This window comes from Capronia epimyces, assembly GCF_000585565.1.
Source record: "Capronia epimyces CBS 606.96 chromosome Unknown aczIQ-supercont1.2, whole genome shotgun sequence".
Taxonomy (NCBI): Eukaryota; Fungi; Ascomycota; class Eurotiomycetes; order Chaetothyriales; family Herpotrichiellaceae; genus Capronia; species Capronia epimyces.
This window is the reverse complement of record NW_006912905.1, coordinates 3,133,985-3,153,308: the sequence shown is the minus strand read 5'-3', so window position 1 is coordinate 3,153,308 and position 19,324 is coordinate 3,133,985. Positions and strand designations below refer to the sequence as shown.

General features: G+C 53.5%; 7 protein-coding genes across 7 annotated transcripts; 6 read left to right on the top strand and 1 right to left on the bottom strand.

Annotated features, from left to right (window-relative positions):
- Positions 1 to 1,203: 1,203 nt before the first annotated feature.
- On the top strand, positions 1,204 to 3,041 carry A1O3_02941 (uncharacterized protein; the record flags this gene model as incomplete). The annotated part of the gene is made up of 4 exons (XM_007733081.1): positions 1,204 to 1,289; positions 1,353 to 1,928; positions 1,992 to 2,684; positions 2,747 to 3,041. 4 exons carry the CDS (start codon positions 1,204 to 1,206, stop codon positions 3,039 to 3,041), a joined length of 1,650 nt encoding a protein of 549 aa, XP_007731271.1.
- A 1,309-nt stretch (positions 3,042 to 4,350) lies between these two features.
- Positions 4,351 to 5,208, top strand: A1O3_02940 (uncharacterized protein; the record flags this gene model as incomplete). The annotated part of the gene is made up of 1 exon (XM_007733080.1): positions 4,351 to 5,208. The coding sequence occupies one exon, from the start codon at positions 4,351 to 4,353 to the stop codon at positions 5,206 to 5,208; it is 858 nt and encodes a 285-aa protein (XP_007731270.1).
- Positions 5,209 to 6,261: 1,053 nt separating this feature from the next.
- On the top strand, positions 6,262 to 7,032 carry A1O3_02939 (uncharacterized protein; the record flags this gene model as incomplete). The annotated part of the gene is made up of 2 exons (XM_007733079.1): positions 6,262 to 6,375; positions 6,481 to 7,032. The coding sequence occupies 2 exons, from the start codon at positions 6,262 to 6,264 to the stop codon at positions 7,030 to 7,032; spliced, it is 666 nt and encodes a 221-aa protein (XP_007731269.1).
- A 932-nt stretch (positions 7,033 to 7,964) lies between these two features.
- A1O3_02938 (uncharacterized protein) lies at positions 7,965 to 8,593 on the top strand (the record flags this gene model as incomplete). Its single annotated transcript, XM_007733078.1, has 2 exons — positions 7,965 to 8,035; positions 8,122 to 8,593. 2 exons carry the CDS (start codon positions 7,965 to 7,967, stop codon positions 8,591 to 8,593), a joined length of 543 nt encoding a protein of 180 aa, XP_007731268.1.
- Positions 8,594 to 9,959: 1,366 nt separating this feature from the next.
- A1O3_02937 (uncharacterized protein) lies at positions 9,960 to 10,925 on the top strand (the record flags this gene model as incomplete). The annotated part of the gene is made up of 3 exons (XM_007733077.1): positions 9,960 to 10,163; positions 10,431 to 10,775; positions 10,863 to 10,925. 3 exons carry the CDS (start codon positions 9,960 to 9,962, stop codon positions 10,923 to 10,925), a joined length of 612 nt encoding a protein of 203 aa, XP_007731267.1.
- A 2,133-nt stretch (positions 10,926 to 13,058) lies between these two features.
- On the top strand, positions 13,059 to 14,309 carry A1O3_02936 (uncharacterized protein; the record flags this gene model as incomplete). Its single annotated transcript, XM_007733076.1, has 1 exon — positions 13,059 to 14,309. One exon carries the CDS (start codon positions 13,059 to 13,061, stop codon positions 14,307 to 14,309), a length of 1,251 nt encoding a protein of 416 aa, XP_007731266.1.
- Positions 14,310 to 14,853: 544 nt separating this feature from the next.
- Positions 14,854 to 19,077, bottom strand: A1O3_02935 (uncharacterized protein; the record flags this gene model as incomplete). Its single annotated transcript, XM_007733075.1, has 1 exon — positions 14,854 to 19,077. One exon carries the CDS (start codon positions 19,075 to 19,077, stop codon positions 14,854 to 14,856), a length of 4,224 nt encoding a protein of 1,407 aa, XP_007731265.1.
- Between the last annotated feature and the right edge of the window lie 247 nt (positions 19,078 to 19,324).

The following is a 19,324-nucleotide window of genomic DNA, read 5'->3' as shown; positions in this document are numbered from 1 at the left end:
GGCCAAGGCAAAGACCAGCCTCGCATTTGCCCTAGGAGCTTCAGGGGTGCTGACCTTACTCCTGAGCCGGGATTGCCTGTTTCGGAATGCCGACCGACCTTCGAGCGGCGTCTTTCCCAGCGTCTTTCCCCCGTACTCCGTCCCTATAGCTATATATCCTGGTCCATGATTCCGATTAACGACGTTCCCCTCGCTTAGAGCCGTTCTAAAGGGTTTACGGGGTATGCATAGAATCCCACGGGGTAACATGGACCTATAGGTGTTCCAGCCACCTTACAAGCGAGAGCAACCCTCTCCTGAAGTTCCTGGTTAGATGCGCCGCTTCGAGCTAGACACCAACACCTTTCTACATACGAACCTCTCTGACCGCCGGTTGAGCACGAGCCATTTTCCTATTTTCAAATCTTCGGTCACCCACCGTAATGGGTACACTCCTGGTTGTCGCTTTTGGTAACGATTGACAATGACAACGGACCTATTGGACCTAATCCACCACGTGGGATTACAACTGCTCAGGCTGGATCTCCGAGTCTGTTGTTTCCACTGAAAATCTCCGTTGTGCGAAAATCCAACAGCTACAGCCAAGTATATAAACAGTGCCCAAAATTAAGACTGGGGAAGCCGGGTGGACCAAGGAAAAGTCGGCAGCGCTAGAGCCATCTCCCGCCGTGAACGATGTCATTTTCCACTGTGAGACGACGAGGAGAGAATAAGCTCCGGCCTGATGCCGCCACCATCATCATCGCGGATCCTCGTGGTGCTCGGGGATTTCCCTTTGAGGTAACCCGGCACACGGTCGATGGCGGAGGACGGCCATGATTGGAGTCGAGAGATGGTGGCGGCCAAACTGGCCCAGGTACCGATATGTAGATCACTCCTCCACAAGACCCTTGTCTGTCCCCATCGTTGCAACAGTCGGCAAAGGTTTGCGCACGCAGTGTGAGGGGACTTAGCCAACCACGGAGTTCGAAGACATCAACACGCTCACGCACTGGATAGTGTTATTGCACGATGACCGGTGCCAAAATCAAAATCTCTTTGCCGGTCCACAGGCATGGCTCTGCAGGCTTGATTTAGCTCTCCTGTGTCACCAGGGAGTATTCTTGCATAAAGACGGGGAAGCCTCCTGGGAGAGTTTGCTCTCTCTCTCACCGCGACGAGTCCGACCAATCCAAGGCTCCCTACATCTAAATATCAGGCACGATGAAGCTTTTCAACCAGCGATACTTGGGCTTCCGCGGCACCAAGCTCAACCTTGTCATCGGTGTCATCGCCGGCATCGACTTCTTGTAAGCGCCCCGCCCCTACCAAACCCAACTTGAAGGTCACTCACTGATGCTCACGGTGCCCAGGCTGTTCGGATATGATCAAGGCGTCATGGGGGGTCTCTTGACCCTTCCCGCTTTTGCGTCTGTCTTTCCCGAGATCGATACCACGGCGGCCGGTCTGGCTGGATTGACCAAGAGCCAAGCCAATCACAAGTCGACCATCCAGGGCATCTCGGTAGCCTCGTACAATGTCGGGTGCTTTTTCGGTGCCATTGTCTGTATCTGGGTGGGCGACATTCTGGGTCGGCGAAAGACCATCTTCCTGGGCTCGGCCATCATGGTGGTTGGTGCTACTCTCCAGGCTTCTGCGTTCAGCTTGCCCCATTTCATCGTGGGCCGTGTGATTACCGGCTTGGGCAATGGCCTCAACACCTCGACGGTGCCGACATGGCAGTCCGAATGCTCCAAGTCGCATAAGAGAGGACAAATGGTCATGATTGAAGGCGCCTTGATTACCGGGGGCATCTGTCTTTCGTACTGGATCGACTTTGGCTGTTCATTCATCAACAACCAAGCATCGTGGCGCCTACCGATCGCGATTCAGATCATTTTCGCTCTCGTCATTCTCGCCTTCATCTTGGAACTTCCCGAATCCCCGAGGTAGGCACGATGTGGACTCGTTGATGGCATCTCGCACATTCCAGTCGGACTGACACTTGACAGATGGCTCATCTTGAAGGGCCAAGAAGAAGAGGCCATGGAAGTCCTGGCCGCTCTCTCGGACAAGTCCATCGAGGATAGATACGTGTCGTCTGAATTTACCGCCATCAAGGATGCTGTTCTGGAGCAACAGAAGACCACCTTCCGCGACCTCTTCACCATGGACGAGGACCGGCACTTCCATCGCGTAGCACTGGCCTATGTCATCCAAATGTCGCAGCAAATAAGTGGAATCAATTTGATTACCTATTACGCGGCCACGATCTACGAGAATGAGATTGGTCTGACCCCCTTTATCGCCCGCATCCTGGCGGCGTGTAACGGCACGGAATACTTCTTGGCTTCCTGGGTTCCCGTCTTTATCATCGATCGGGTTGGGCGGCGAAAGCTCATGTTGATTGGGACCGCGGGCATGTCTGGGTCGATGGTGGTCCTGGCCGTCATGACCAAGGTCGGCGGCACCAGTGCTGGCATTGTCGCCGCCACCTTCCTCTTCGTATTCAACTCTTGCTTTGCGTTTTCCCTTCTCGGGGTGACATGGCTCTACCCTGCCGAGATCGTACCTCTACGAATCCGAGCCCCGAGCAATGCTTTGTCGACCAGCGCCAACTGGGCATTCAACTTCATGGTGGTCATGATCACCCCGGTGTCGTTTTCATCGATCGGATACCAGACTTACATCATCTTCGCTGTCATGTAAGTGGTGGAGGTGGAGGTGGTTCCTTATCCGGACGTACCTTGACTAATTGGATTTGTAGCAACGCCTTCATCTTCCCGGTGGTATACTTCTTCTACCCCGAAACGGCCTACCGCTCACTCGAAGAGATGGACACGATCTTCCGCAAGACCAAGAGCATCTTCCAGGTGGTATGGACTGCGAAACAGGAGCCTCGTCGGTATGGCAAGAATGGGGAGATCCTCATTGACTACGAGGAGACTGGCGAACATCAACGACGGGTGAGCACGGCTGAGCACCGAGGCAGTGTGTACAGCGTCCCAATCCGCAGCGATGAGGACTCGGAGAAGGCGACTCGTCGTGAATATTCACTCTAGAAGGCCAACCTTGACATGGATGATCCCGCCGGACCGGGACGAGAACGGAAACGGGGGTGTGCAAGGTTACGACGTATGAATCAATGACAGGTACGGAGTGTGATTGGAACGGACAGTTATGATTAACATTCTTCGCCAGCACGGCGGCCTGGGCGATGGCTGGCCGTGAGGCCTTTTGTGCGCCCGAGTCGGCGATATCGCCAACCGCGAAGTATGCGCATGTGGGACGTGCCTTCGTTGGCGACGCAGAGCCGGACCGGACCGGACAGGACAGGACAGCCCTGGAATTGGCCCTGAATGGACGGCGACTGAAACTACAGTATTTGTATTCAGGGAGTGACCGGGAAAGTGGCCCAACAAATACTATGACATTGCAAAGTATCTAGTAGTACATCAAATACTATGACATTGCAAAAGTATCTATTTTACTAGTAGTGAGTTGAGTTGGTGAGCAAGTATGTAAGCAAATGTCGTCAATACCACGCCAGATGATGAATCAAGCGCCGGTTTCCCCGACCCGGCCGCATCCCCGCAAAGAGACGCTGGATGACCAGTCAGATTGAGATTGTCACCGTCGCTGTTCTGGCTGTTCTGATACTGCTTACATATCATATCAGTTTATTTCATTTCCATGTGTCAGTACAGTAGGTACTAGATGCCCCCTCCCCTCCGTCTAGAACCAGGCCATCCGGGGACGTTTAAGTTAGTCAGTTCTGCAAAGGAGCATCAATAACTCCATCTCGGGGTTCAGTGACCTACCCTTACCTACATACCTACCTACCTTAACCCAGCCTGAGAGACTCATATCCAACAGCACCAAGTGGTTGATATCACTCAGCCAGATCAGACTCCCGTCCTGAGAGTGGTTGATATCACTGAGGCAGAGAGGCTCCGATCCCAATACCTTAAGTGGTTGGTATCACTCAGCCAGATCAGGCACACATCCCAATACCTTAGTGGTTGGCATCACTCATCCCACCCAATACCGTAAGTGGTTGCTATCATCGAGGCGAGACCAGGCGAATAGATCGAGGTACGTAGCTAGCTAGCTAGCTATCGACGACGCTGGCAGCTGACCGGAACGGAGGCTACATCAGATCTCTGATCTCAGATCTCATCGACGGGTCGACACTTACTACAGTACAGTACTTACTGTAGCTCGCCTCTCGCCTCCCCTCCCACCACAATCACAATCACAGTCACAATCACGCAGTATCAATTCAGTATCGATATCGATATCAATATCAATATGTCCGAGTGAGCTCCCATCCACATCCACTGTCGCCATTTGAATATTCAATGGAAACTAATGAGCACATTCCGCACCGTCAGCCTCGCCGATCTCGCATCCAAACTGCTCGACCCCCACGCCGACTCCCCGCCCAAGGTGGTAGCCACAGCGAAACGCATCCGCGGGGTTCTCAATGGCCAATACATCTTCGACTCGACCTCGACCAAGCTAGTCTGGGAGCACCAATACTTTCCCCAGCATTGGATTCCACGGTCCGCCTTTCTCGACGCGGCGACGTTCACGGATCCCGATGACGGGCGCAGCTTGCACGCCCAGGCCAAGGCCACAGACTTGAGTCAGCAGCAACAGCAATGGTCGGTCGTCAAGCTCAGCGTCGGCGACAAAACCGTGGACGCACTCGTAGTGGGTGACGGCCAGGGCTCAGAACTCGCCGGCCTAGTCAAGATCGACTTCAAAGCCCTCGACACATGGTACGAAGAGCAGGCGCAGATCCTGTACCATCCAAAAGACCCCTTCCACCGCGTCGACATCCTCCCGTCGGGTCGGCACGTGCGCGTCGAGCTCGACGGCGTGGTCCTGGCCGACACGGGCGCCGAGGGCGGCGTTATGTCGCTGTGGGAGACGAGGTTCCCCGCTCGCTGGTATCTTCCGCCCACGGCGGTCAAGTGGGAGCACCTCCGGCCCAGCGACACGCACACGGGATGTCCGTACAAGGGCCAGGCGAGCTACTACCATGCGGTGGTGGGGGGGAAGGAAACCAGAGATGTCGTCTGGTGGTATCCGAACCCGACGGCCGAGAGCGCCTTGATCGCAGGCTTGCTGTGCTTCTATCCGGACAAGGTGGACATTTGGGTCGATGGCAAGCCGATTGAGAAGATTGGGGTGCCGGTGCCGAGTATTAAGAAAGCTAGCTGAGGGGGGAGAGGGGAAGAGTAGAAGTAAGAGGATAAGGAGGAGGGGTGAGGAGGAGCCTTAGTAAGGAGGAGGAGGAGGAGGAGGAGGGAGAGGAACAGAGTCACATTAATATCTGATACGGCTACGGCTGGACACGGTCCCTTTAATCCTGGTCATCTCATCAGACTGGGCTCTCCTTTTCTGTTCATTCTCCCAAGAGATAAGAAGTCTTGATTATGGCTTATGAAAGCCAGCTGAGGAGGAGGAGGAGGAGGAGGAGGAGCCTTAGTAAGGCAGGAGAGCCATTGAATCATACTAACAGCTGATACTGTTGGAGAATTGCAGCATACTCTGATAACTGGAGAGGGTTCATTCAACCTTGGTAGTCATGCTTGACTCTTCAGTTCATGCCCCTGGAAGTCATGATCGTAGGCTCGCACTCTGAAGTAGTGTCGCTCTTCTAGAACGAGTCTTGACCGTGATATAGATACCCAGATGCCGTGCCGGGGAATGGAATGGAATGGAAAGACTGTTCGTAGCTTTCGTCCAGTCTCTCGGCCACGAGCAGATCATAGATCATAGATCATAGATCACCGCCACGAACAGATCACAGATCATGGATCATGGATCACAGCCTCGTGGATTGGGGACGGTGCCGGTGCCGTGACGAGGCTGTGCAAGGCTGAGCTCGGATTATATAAGCCCCAAAGACCAAACACCAAACACCGACGCCGACGTCATTTCATTCCGCATTTCATTGTCCTCATTTTCATTTATTTCACTTCGCTTGCTCATGCTCATGCTCATGCTCATGAGTATCGAAGTCGTTGGACCTCCACTCCCTACCTGATCTAATCTAATTGATTTGTTCGTTCGTTACATATCATCACAGTACATCAGTATCTTATTAGATACCAATCTAAGCTGTCTGCGCCTGCTCCTCTGCCTACTCCTCTGTCTGCTCGTGCGCCTGCTCCTCTGCCTGCCCTGCACCTACGTGCCGTCGATACGTTACTACCTACCCTACACCTACGTGCCGTCGACACAACACTCGCAGTACAGCCCGCCCCCGCCATGAACGCCCTCACCACGACTCGATTTCTGCGTCAAGCAGGACGCTGTACACGAGGATCCCAGCTTCAGCTTCAGCTTCGAGCCGTGTCGACGCTCAGTAACAACTCTCACATTGTAAGGCTGCCTTCGTACCTACCATGCCATGACCATGACCATCACTGTTTGCCTGTTGTCTTTGACTTTTGACTGTGCCTCTAACATGCCGTATCCTGCATATAGTTCGTCTTCCAAGACCCCGATGCTCCCTCCGCTCACCTGCTCTCCCTTCTGCCTTCAGACCCGCCGACACCCTCACTCGCAATCGGCACCACCACCAAACTACCGCCGACGCCGGCCTCATTCACAGAAAACCCCAAGTTCCTTCCCATCCTACACGCAGTCATGGCCGAGAACGCGGCATCAGATCCCGCCGTCCAGGCACAGGCCGCGGTTATGATTTCGGCGTCGGGCACCTCCTTGTTCCAGGCGGCGCGGCGCCAGCGCGGCGACACCAACGCCAGTGCCAGCGCCGCCAGGGGGGGTTGGGTCCACGTCTCGGACGGGCGGCGAGCTCCCGAATACGGCCGCATTGCTGAGCCGGAGGATATTTTCGGCAGTGTCGAGGTCGATGGGGACGGCACTTTTGTCGACGGCCATGGCAGATATCAGCCTAGTGGGACCTATCGGATCTGTACGAATGATGGGATTCTGGGCTTGACGGAGTTCATGAGGGACAGGTTGGTGCAGCGGTTGAAGGTCCAAGAGTCTGCCGAGAAAAATCATAAGACGTGAAGTTTTATTGTACGCAGTTGGGTTGACATGTGTCCTGAGGTACCGCGGGAAAGAGGTGGCAATACAAATCACAAATGATTACATGTACGGGCTGTTTCCTTTGCCCGCCAGATGACCACTTTACCGGTTCTGGGCATTCTTATTCAGGCGAAGTGCCGACAATGCTTGGAAGTATGCCTGGGAGATGCGTGGAACCCTCCTGGAGATGTTGAGGACAATACATTCGGCACCTGTGAATGTATGCTGCCGGCAAAGACCAATGTTGTGCGAAGGAGAGCAAGAACTATGAATCGATCCGAACGGCGCCCTGGTTTGTGGTCCAGCCAGTGCTACAACTACAACAACGGGACTCAATACACCCTGAAAGGAGTGGTGATGTCTGTGGGATGAGATGAGGCCAGGCCAGGCCTTGACAAACCAGCCACGAGGTGAAAAGGGCCGGATTCGCCGCGGGTGCTGCATTTGCGCCCTGCAGCGAAAGCAAAAGCGAAAGCATACGAGAAGGCTACCACACTCTAGCCACCGGAGCGAAGAGACGAGCGCAAACTTACGAGGAGTGCAGATGGCGGAGGATCATCTGAGAATCGAGTTCGGACGAGAGCCCAAAAGCTGGTGGGACGGATCTCGCAGTTCAAGTGTACAATCTGCGTCTCATATGTGTCTCACACTGCCCTCGAAAGACTGGCATATCTCAAAGTCGAGGCAACATATCCATCACCCACACCACCGGTGCAGAGGGCTCTTGCAACGAGACACTGTACGGATACAAGCCACATACGGATACTACAAAGGGCCAGTCTGTCACGTGCCTGCGACCAAGGGTCAAATCATCCCTGACCACAAGCCAAGAATCAGAACCATCATCACCCTCACAGCCTGATAGGATAGGACCCAAATCATCGGACCGAGACTTGGGAGACCGAAATATTGAAATGGTTTCTGGCAAGAAACGACTGTACATCGCTCTGTACCCAAGCGGAGTGACCGGGAACGAAGAACGGAGGTACTCAATCGTCCTTGACGGCCTTGGCCCTGGCCCTGGCTTGGCGACAGCTTCGAAATCCAATCTGATACATGGCTTCTTTGCAGGTACCACTGGGGATTCCTTGTCGGCCCCAAAGTCGAGAGAAAATCGGGTCAGGTTCCAGGCACGCAGTACCACGTCAAAAACCGACCTCTTCAAGGCTGGGCGTACGAAGCAATTCCGCATCTCAACATACAGACCACCGACAACTTGCTCGCTCGCGTCCTCATCGCTAAAGTGGAAGATGAACAGCGGCTGGTTTCAATTTTCGAAACCACCCCGGTGGTGCAGGACGACCCCGATTGGCGATGCCGGACGTGGGTCGCCGATGCACTGTCGAGGATTGAACAAGATGGCCACGGGCGTAGCCGTGGTCGTGCGGTTGGCACGGCAGAATTGAACTGGAGCTCTATCGAACCGGTCGCCCGTGCCTATGTAGCGAACAAGACGACGGCCGGGAGATATCTCAGGGCCGTGGATCTGAGTTTACCAAAGCCGACATGGGATATGCTGCAGCGAAGGGAAATAGTGCCGTAAGTAGATGGCCAGGGCTTTCCTCTCCCAGGGTCTGATCGACAGGGAACTGTTTCAGTTGTCAGCCTTACGAGGCGTTCGCCGACTAGTAGAGAATCGAGGTAGAGATGCATTGCAGCTCAGCCAGCTCGGCCGATGCAACGTGGTCCCGTGTCACAATCTCTATGGCTTGATAAACGGGGTCCTCGAAGTCCTTAGTCCTAGCCTTGTTCCTGGATTAGGTCTGGCGCAGGGCAAGCCTCGCCTCGGACTATGTGGGCCAGATGTTGAATGTCGAATAGCAAGAGATGTTCGATTGCCGACGGTGCCGAGAGTTCAGCTAAGGGACTCGGGGGCTATATGCAATCTTAGATACCAAGTACAGACAGAGTAGGAGTACTCAGTACGGAGTACGGATACAGAGTCCAGAGTACAGAATTAAGATACAGCCATCTGCCCGCCAAGGCGCTTCAAGGCTTGTGCGTGCTTGTTGTAATGTGTTCAGACACTCTATACTGGCTAGGTCATCAATCTCCCCTCTACAGTCGACGCCGTGTCTGAAGGTCAAGACATCGACATCGACATCGACACCGAGGCTTTCACAGTTTTCAGCTGTACGGCGTACAGAATACTCCTCAGAGAAGAGACCTAGTGCAGGGCCAGTGGCAGTGGCAGTGGCAGTGGCAGTGGCTGTCCCGCTCCCACCACTAACTAGCCTGCGGACCGATCGAGTGGCATCTCCTCCATCTCCATCTTCATCTCCATTTTCGCCTACTACGTATCTCACTATCTCACCCTCCATGCCCAAGTCGGTATCTGGTTCAAGCCTCCCAATCGGCGCTCGGGAGCCTCGTCCAGCGATTGGTCAGTCTGGACCTTAGTTTGAGGCGCGAGATGGACTATAATGGCCAATTTCATTTTCCCGCAGGTACCAAGTCTCACGTACAGAGTACAGATACAGATACAGAGTTACCTTCCCGTCGGCCACACCGGCTCCCTCGACCTAAGCCAGGCTAAGAACTTTGGCCCCCCTGAATCTTCCGCGCAGTTTGCACTGGCACTGGCACAAATCGAAATGGGGGCTGTACGCTGTATGGAGTATGGAGTACGGATGGTCTGTCAGTGTACGGATACATGCCATCAGAGGGTTCGCCAACCCACTGAGCCTGTTACTTAAGACCCGGGCACTGAACTTTGTACTTTCGGCTGATGTCTACTACTACCACCACTACCACTTCCTGTCTTTCTATCCTCCGCATCGATACACCAGTTGACGAGTATACGAGTATACCGGTACACGAGGACACCACTACACCAGTACACCAGCACATGAGTCCGCCAGACCAGCACACCAGTACACTACACCAGTACACACCTGACCCATCTCACCATGAAGTCCTTCAACCATCTCGTTCTGGCCTCCATCCTCCTCGGAGCGACCAATTCAGTCGCGGCACAGTGCTCTTCCGACAACACAGACGACACCCAAGACCAAGAGAGTCTGTGTAGCTCGTTCTGTACCGTGATGACACAATGCAAGACGCAATGTCTGGAGAAACCTTCGGCGCAATACACCGACTGTTTCTGCCAGGACGTATGCGCATGTGCGCGTGAAGTCTGCAACTCCTGCTGTCTGGCGTCGGGCAACTCGGCCTGGTGTGATGTGTATACTGCCACTGACATTGATTACTGCTCTACTACCGCAGTATGTCGCCCATTTTGTTCTTCTATTTCTTTTCTCTTCCCGTTCCCGTTCCCGTGCTCTCATCTCAGTTGGGCTGCTCTCGTCTCGTTGCACTGCTCATCTCAGTTGGCTTCTCTCGTCTCAATTACACTGCTGACCTCACGGCGATACCCATAGGGCATTAATCCCGCGGATGACTGCTACGTCTATGCCAATACGACCTACGACGCTACCGAACCTTTCCCATCTTCGATCGAGTCGTTCTTGCAGCAGATCCCATTACCCACCGGCATCACGTTTGCTTCTGGCTCCTCCGACGACTGCGACAGTTCCCCGGCTTCGGCGACTGCGACTGCGTCTGCGTCTGATTCCGCTTCCTCCTCCGCCGCCACCGGCACCGGTAGCGCTTCTTCGTCCAAGTCGTCAGCTGGATCGACAGACGCGACGGGCACGAGCACAAATACCGCAAGCCAGACAAGCAGCACGGCCAAGTCCAACTCTGCCGCGGGCGTCTCTACCAAGGTAAGACTACACTACCAATACCAATACCAAATCGAAACAAGTCGACCGAGACAGTCCAGTTCACTGACTTGAACGTTTAATCCGTAGATGACAAAGGCCGCTGTGGCTATGGCTATGTTCGCTGCCTCTGCCGCACTGGTTCTGGTATAAGCAAGGCATCGTCTTCCACCCATCACCCAAGTCGTCACGTCAAACCGCCTCACCTCGACTGGTGAGGGTTAAATTGCCGCGCAGTGTCTTGTCTAGATCTTCTTCTCGGGCGTCTAAGATGTTCACGTTCATTTCAAGTGATGAGCTACCAGCTACTTGACGCATATGAATATAAAGGTCGACATGTCATCATATGAATACGAAGGGTCGACATGCCATAACACGACCCGGTCGTCCAACGCGATGTTTTTCTAATGTAGAGTTTCAATCACTGGCACTTGCAACTCGGATCTGTCTCTATCCACCGGCGCGACGTTGGGCCTCGGGACGTCACATCAGGTCAGATCAGGTCGGGAGGCCCAGTCATGTTACGTTAAGTTAGGTCGAATTGTCAGATCAGGTTATATCAAGTCAGGTTAGGTCAGCATATCTATCTTCTCTGACGTGTTAGGTCAGACTCAGACCAGGTTAGTATATCTTTATCTTCTCTGATGTGTCTGGTCAGATTAAACCAGAATACAAGGAAGGCTTCTACGATCTCCAGTCTCAGCCTTATTCTAGAGAGAGGTCTTAGGTACAGAGGAGAGGAGAGGATCACGATCTCCTCAACATGACACATACTTAAAGTGTTTTCTACAGCGGCGCGACATATACTCAAGTGTTTTCATAGATACAGAGCGACGTGTCGACTTTAACTTCTCGAAACGTTTCTGTCCCTGTCCCTGTCCCTGCCCTGCCCTGTCCTGCCTTGATCAATCAGAATCAGGATGTATCTTGAACCTTGCGTTGTTTCATGTTGGACAGTAGACATTGAATATAATATTACAAGTAAGAATTACTCGTATTCTTAATTTTTAGGGTATAGTACGGATATAGAGTACAGAGTACGGAGTACGGAGTACAGAGTATGGTAAATCAGCACCATAGTATAGTAGGGCCGGCGTTCAACCTCCCTCTGAGGGGTTTGCGCCAGAGTATGAATACGGAGTACGGATACGGAGTACGGATACGGAGTACGGAGACAGTACAAGTATAGAGTACAGAATAAAGAGTATAGAGTGCAGAGACAGTATAGACTAATCTCCAGCAAAGTAACATATACTATGCCAGCGCCGCCACACCACACCACACCACAGACCTCGGACCTCGGACCTCGTCGCCGCTGCAGCGCTGCTATAGACAATTTATAGTCTATAGTCTATAGTCTATAGTCTAGTCTACTTATGGATATTCCTATTCCCTCCTGTCCAATCGGAACTGCGCCAGGCGTCAGAGCGAGCCTTAGGAACCCCCTAACCCCTAGCCTCAGCCTCCTTAGCCTCCTAAGCCCCCTAGTCTACTACGTATCTAGACCTCAGCGGAGCCCGAGCCCGATGTCGCCTGTCCCCTGTCGTCTATCTCCTTCTTTTTTGTTCGATTCGACCAAAAGACTAAGACTAGGACTAATTAAGGCGTTATCTTACCTACTAGGTGCCTACTACTCCGTAATTAGGTAGCTGTGTATCCGTTCTGTACCTAACTATGGTACGATACCTGCCTGCCTGCACGACACGACTGACGCCGACGCCGGTTTCGCCATCGCTGTCGCCATCGTCATCACTATCGCTATCGCTATCGCTGTCGTACAAACTATAAAGAGTTAACCTAACCCAACCCGTCCCTCCTCCCGGTCTCGCCATGTCGAGGCATCAAATTCACCGGACGTGCTCGGACATTGAATCCTCAGTCACCATGGACATGGATGGAATTGGAATGGCTTCGCCTGCTGCTGCCCGCCTTTCTGTTCTTTAGTATCTATTTTCTGTCTTTTCTGTTCTTTGACACCTATTTTCTATCGTTTGTTTGCACTCTGAGGACACTACAATCATGGGTTCTTGCCTTTCTATATGAAATCTTGCCTTCCTTTCTGAAAGAAGGGGAGGGCAGACAAACCGGGTCCGGGATCAATCTGTAGAACCCGTCCGGAAAGTTCCACGTCTGCGATCAATCTACGTCTGCGACAATTCAACATGGAGGGTGTATGTGTGAGCTACCTATGATTCCAACTCCCCTTGAAGCGACCATGACTGACCAATGCTGCTCGAGAAGGCCATGATCTCAAGCCTTGATCAACTGTCCTTACAAGGGAGTGCAATGCCGCTCGAGAAGGCCATGATCTCAAGCTTTGATCAACTGTCCTTGCAAGAGAGTGAACCTGTGTCGGCGAAGAAGGTCGCAGGTGCAGGTACAAGTACAGGTGCAGCTGCAGCTGCAGTGAAAATAGTACCTTCCAGGCACTCAGTTACAAACACGTCGCACTCCGGTGATGCAAGCTTCAAGTCAAAGCCTCAAGACACGCTGCTCGAGCTAGTCAATACCCCCGACCGGGGCATGGCAGTTTTCACCCGGCGCAAGATCAAGGCCGGCACTACAGTCGTGGCGGAAAGACCTTTGATCCTACTCGACAAGGACAAAGAGGCCGATTGGGCCGCGATCGAGCACGAGTTCGCCGCCCTCTCCCGCACGGACCAAAAAACGTACCTTCGCCTCTGGGACGCGCAGAAGTCACGCATGTCCCGTGTCGTCTCGATCTATTACAGCAACTGCCACAACTGCGACGCATTCATCAAAGCGAGGACCAGCCAGCCAGCAGGCCAGAACGGCGAAGGACAAGGCGAAGGAGACGGCAGAGTCAATAATAAAGGAGGCGGTTCGGCCATCGGCGCCTTCTGCAGCAGACTCAACCACAGCTGCGTGCCCAACGTGCAGTTCTCGTACGACCAAGCCAGCAACGAGATGAGGTTCCGGGCCATCCGCGACATTCCGAAAGGGAAAGAAGTGTGCACCAACTACGACCGAGGTGTATTTGAGGTCAAGGCGCACAGGCAGCAGAAACAGCTGATCCACTACGGCTTCGTGTGTTCCTGTGACGCGTGCCAGCCGCCGACCGAGTTCTGGGCCAAGAGCGACGACCGGCGCAGGGCCATGTATGAGGCTTTTCGGACCGTGCAGGCATGTGAGAAGCGGTTTGGGGGTGGCGGTAGCAGAAGCAGTGGGGGTGGCGGTAGCAGTGACGGTAGCAGTGGCGGTAGCAGAAGCAGTAACGGTCGCACTATGAAGGAGAAGGAGTCTGTCGAGCGCCGAGCCGTCGTGAACCAGGCGCTGACTGCCCTGGCCAAGCTGGAGGCGCTGCTACTCAAAGAGGGACTCGTCGGCCTCCCGCTGGCGAACACCTACCGGAGCTTGGCGAAGTGGGCGGAGAGAAAGGGAGACGGAGACGGAGATGGAGGCGTGGCTGCGGCGACGCAATGGAAGCGAAAGGAGCTGGAGGTTTGTCTCGTCATATTTGGCGAGCAGGCTCGGAGGACCAGGGAGATCGAGGACACGTTGAAACGAGCTGACTGAGCTGACTGAGCTGGCGAGGCTGAGGCTGTCTCGCTTGGCCACTGGAGAGCGATGCAGTCAGTGTTAGGGTTGGGGTTAGGGTTAGGGTTAATCACCACTACTACCACCAAATGATGGATCAAGTGTCCACTAGAGTCTCTGCCTCACTTTGCATAGATGTCCTGTCCTGGATGGGAGCAGGCCCCTGCAACCTTGACTTCGACCGAGTGTGTGATTTCATGGCTAATCTTCCACATCGGCCACGGCATCTATTCAACACAGTCCCTGTGATTACAGAGCACGTATGGAGACGGGAGACGTAGCAAGGATCATCATGCATTGAATACGCCTTAGCCTTCGCGGGTCAATCCAATCACACACTGCAAGACCCCTGCTACACCTAGCCCACGGAAATCGGATCAGCACAATGTCTACGGCCACGTACAACATACCCGAGTACGGAATACAGCTTCTCCCTAAGCACCAGGACCAGGTGGAAACACGTCTTGAGTGAGCACGTCCTCATTTCTAACTTCAAGTATGCAAAATCAAGGCAACCAACACCTCAAGCCCAACTGTCCTTCCCGAATAGACCGCCCAGGAATCCCCCCCTTGTCTTTTGGTTCTTCGCCGCATTCTTCTTCGCAATTCCTGCCCGTTGACTCATCTTCTCTTCTCGGACAGTCGGTCTGTAATTGACTGCATTCCTCCGCCCACCGCTTCCTTTCCTGATAAATTCCTTCTCGTCGCTGGCCTTGCCCCGTTCAGGCCGATTCGTCACCACTCCTGTCGCCGAAACATTCTCGCCGCGTCCGACAAAACTGCCCAAACTTGAATTCGTGGTTGCTCGACGAAGAAGTGCTGGCACCTTGCCGAACGACCCGGCGGTCGATGAGTCGCCGCTGTAAAACGCCATCTTGGTGCTGGAAGACGATCCTGAAGACGATGATGACTGCCGGAGCATGTTCAGACGATTGACAACATTCGGACGCTCTTTTGTCCGTCGTTCCGAGTATGATGCCCGGCTCTCACTATAAGGCATAGTTGGCTTCTTGAAAATGCTCTCTTCCTTGGCCCTTCCATCATCGTCGACAATGAAATCGCCCAGATCGTCACCGTCCTCCGCATTTTCATCCGCCTCTGCGGCCTGAAAATGTCGGTCCAGGTTGACGTAGGCTTCTGGCTCATCTTCAGAGTCGGACAGACCAAGGTCAATTGTGGCCGCCTGTGAGTCACTTTCTTCAATGAGAAAGGATACAGATTCTCGGATCTCGGCCAATGTTGCAGGTCTTCGATCCATGCGACCTTTTCCGCGACCAATGGATCGGTTGCCCTGGTTCAGCCTCGACGCGGCAGCAGTCGTGAGGGGTTGCTGGTCTTTTCTGACTCCCTGCACTGCATCTTGGCTGCCTGCCTGGTCTTGAGTCTTCTCGGATTCATCTGCTGTTTGGACGACTGCCTGAGACTCGTCCTCGAGCGGAGTTTCGGGCAAGTTGAAATCATCTTCATCGTCGTCACTAGCCTGGTGATCCTCGATGCTTCGTAGAAATGCTTCCTTCTTCTTGTCCTCTGCAATCTTGCCGACAGCTTCGTCCTTGAGTAATTCTCGACGCATTCTCATGAACTCGCGTCTTTTGGCCTCCCTCCGCCTCACCATGGCATCTTCTTCATCGGAGAGGTCGAGATCATCGTTCCCGCGTTTCCGTCGCAGCGCTCCTGTGGTGATGTCTTTGAGCAGTTTCGAAACCGCAGCTTCATCTTGCTGACGCTCGCGATCTGCAAAGAGCTTCGCTAGCTTGGCCTCGTCGCCCGCTCCAACCTGGGTATCTTCATCAATCATGTTACGATCATCCTCATTTTCTTCTTCATTGACATCTTCGTCACTCGCCCCTCCAAGTCCTGCATATTCATCCTCGGATTCTTCTGCAGCCTCGTCCACAATTCCTCGAGCATTGGATTTCGACTTGTCAAACACTTCACGTGTTCTCTGCTTGGCTGCCCGACGCATTACTTCGAAAGCAGAAGCGTCTGCAGTATCAACTTGGTCGTCGTCACTGCCTGCAGTATCGGCGTGGCCTCGTCTGAGTCGGGCTCTTCTTTGCACTATGGGGCTGTCTGGTAGGTCTCGAGGGAGCAGGACTGTATCTATGCTAGAATCGGGGCCTAGCTGTTGCGGAGTCTCCGTTGCAAATCGATTGCCTGCGAATGGAGTCAACATGTACCCGCCGTCTTGAGTCGGTTCGAATTGGGCCTGCGATGGAGTGAACTGCACTCCGTCGTTCAATGAGTTGGTGGCGGGGGATTGAGGAACTCTCTGAGATTGTGAGAAGGAGAGGGTGACGTTCAATGGCTGTGTTTGTGATGCTGGCTGGCTGTCCGTGATCACGTCAACCGAGTCGAGACGGTTGAGCCGGGGAATCATCGCAATTTTGGGCGATGGGAGATCCATTGTCATAGTAAGGCTGTCTTGCTCTTGAGTAGGTTGACTTTGAGAGTCACCCATGGTGGCAGCAAAGGCTTGCGTCAATCCAATCGGAAGGTCGTCAGACATCTGCAGCCCTGGGATCTGCTTTCTGGCAGAGCGAGACAAAGATTGAGGTGTTTTAGTTGTCACTGGCAATTTGGGCGATCTGAGCCCTTCCTCCGCACCATCCTCTTCCTCGTCGTCGCTGAGCACTCGGGCAGACCGCCCTTTCCTTGACGAAGGGTTGGCCTGATTGTCTGCTTCAAGACCTCTATCTGAATCAATGGTCCCCTCCAGGTCGTTCTCTGATGACCCTGATGTGACGGATTCCTTTTCATCGGCTTCGTTGTCGACTAATTGACCATCGCCGTCTTCTGGATCACGGGCTTCCTCGCCTTGCTCATCGTCGTCTTCTTCAACATCGTCTTCTTCGTCCGAAAGTGCAATCTCATCTTCGTCATCCCCTTCAAAATCGCCGTCGCTTTCATCGTCGTCATCGTCATCGTCGTGCAAATCGTCTTTGGAATAGTTGCCTTCTTTTCTCGCCAAAGCCTTTTCGCGTTTCTGGATATCCACAGCTTCCTGTCTGGCTCTTTCCAGCAGGTCTTCAACGTCCAGTTGTTCACGTTCTCGCTCTTCAGCTGTTTGAACCATCACACCTCTAGCTTTCAATTCTTCGATCTTATCTTGTCTCTCTTGTCGAGCTTGCATACGAGCTGCCTTCCTCAACGATGCTTCTAGTTGTGCAGCATTGATGGATTGCTTGCGTTCCTCGCTGCCCATGAGATTCGCCAACGATCTCAAGGCGAGATGTGACGAAGTTTCCTTGGCCTTCCGTTTGGGTAGATGCTCGAATGCCGCATACTTTCGAATGTCGCCTCGAGTTGTGATCACTTCAAGCTCTGAGTCCGAGCTCGAATCTAAATCATTTCTTCCCCCTTTGTTCAGAAGGGCCTGAGACCATTTCGTTCGGAAAGGTTTGATAGTTGGCTTCAGGACAGGTTCTGAGGATTTCTCAAGCAGGGATTGAGATGTTGACACGTGGATCGGTTGGGTCCTGGTGAAGGGCTCGTCGTGCTCAAAGGGGCCCTCTGAGAGAGCTCTGCCTTTGCCTTTATCATGCTTCGGAATTAACTTCACTGGGAACTCTTCCTCCTCGTTTCCAGCCGCAATCCTAGACTCGCGAAGTGAACCATCAATATGACCTGTCACATTCTTGAGGCCGCCTGTGCTCGTTTCACCCAGCATAGGGCTCGTTGGAGGTGTGTCGTGGCCCTTGGTTGCTTCGGTCTCCGAGCCAGCTCTAGAACTGCTAGTCGCCGGATTATCATTGCCTGGTTCCGGTGTCTTCGAATGTCGCAAAGAGCCTGGCGTCGGGAAATTGAACCTAGCTAGTAGACTGTCCTTGGTAATTTTCTTTTTGGTCCGAGCCTGATGTGCAAGCTGCATATTGCGACTGATTCGCTGGGTCTCCCTGTTCATCTCCTCCAACGCCTTTTTGCTGGCTTTCCGAGTAGGCCGAGCCTGCTTGGCCAGGTTTTTGGCCGCATCATCGCCCGATATGTCACTGTCTTCGTCGGAATCGTCTGCGGGACTTGAACCCCGTGGACGGCGATCTTCAGCCTCTTGAGATTTGAGTGCATCGAGTCGGGAGGCCTTCTTCGCCGCTTCTTCGGCCTCCTTCTCAAGACGCTGCCTCCTATGTTTCTCAACCAGAGCCAGAAACTTAGATTTACCAGGGGTTGGGTTATTCGTCTCGTCCTCAGACTCTGAGCCTTCAGAATTCTGCCTGGACGTCGTGTCGGGTCTTACTGCCATGGGTGAGGGCAAAGTGGGTAGCGAAGGCGATCTCGACGTACGTGGACTAGCATCCCGCTGAATGGGACTGCTCTTCCGTTTTGTGAGCAGTCTTCTCCTCATTGCTGGCCTTGCTCCTTCACTATTGGAATCGTCCAAAGCGTTCTCTTTAACTCCTTTTGATGCTAGCTGTTCCTCGTTGTCACTTGAGACGGCAGCCGCATTACTCAGCCCTTGTAGCCGAGCAGCCATCCTAGACCGTGGAGCCGCTGGTAGAATATCTTCATCTTCCAAATCTTGCTCAGTGAGTGAGGCGCCATCCTGACTAGCATTCGTTGGGGCACTCCGGCCTAGATCTTTCTCATCAGACGCTGAGTTCCTTGGACGTTGGTAAGGTTCTTCCGAGTCCGAGTCTGACTCATCGAATTGAGCCAACAAAGCTTGTACCTTCCGACTCGGTGTGAGGACATTAGAGGTGACACTTCGCAATGAGCCTGCGGGTGACGGCGATCTAGATGGCGACGACATGCTGTGTTGTGATGACGGGATCAATGGAAACGATGGAAAATGGTAAACAGCATATCAGATATGTCAAGAACCAAGGGTCATGGATAAACCGCGATGCAATGCAGATGCACCGTGTGTCGTGTGTTGCGAACTCACTTGCATGGGAGCATCAATTATCACAGCAGGAAGAACGCGTAGCATGTCGAAGGACGCGTTGTGACGCCGGTGCGGAGAACGTGTACTTGACGTCACGTGCACCCGCTTGACC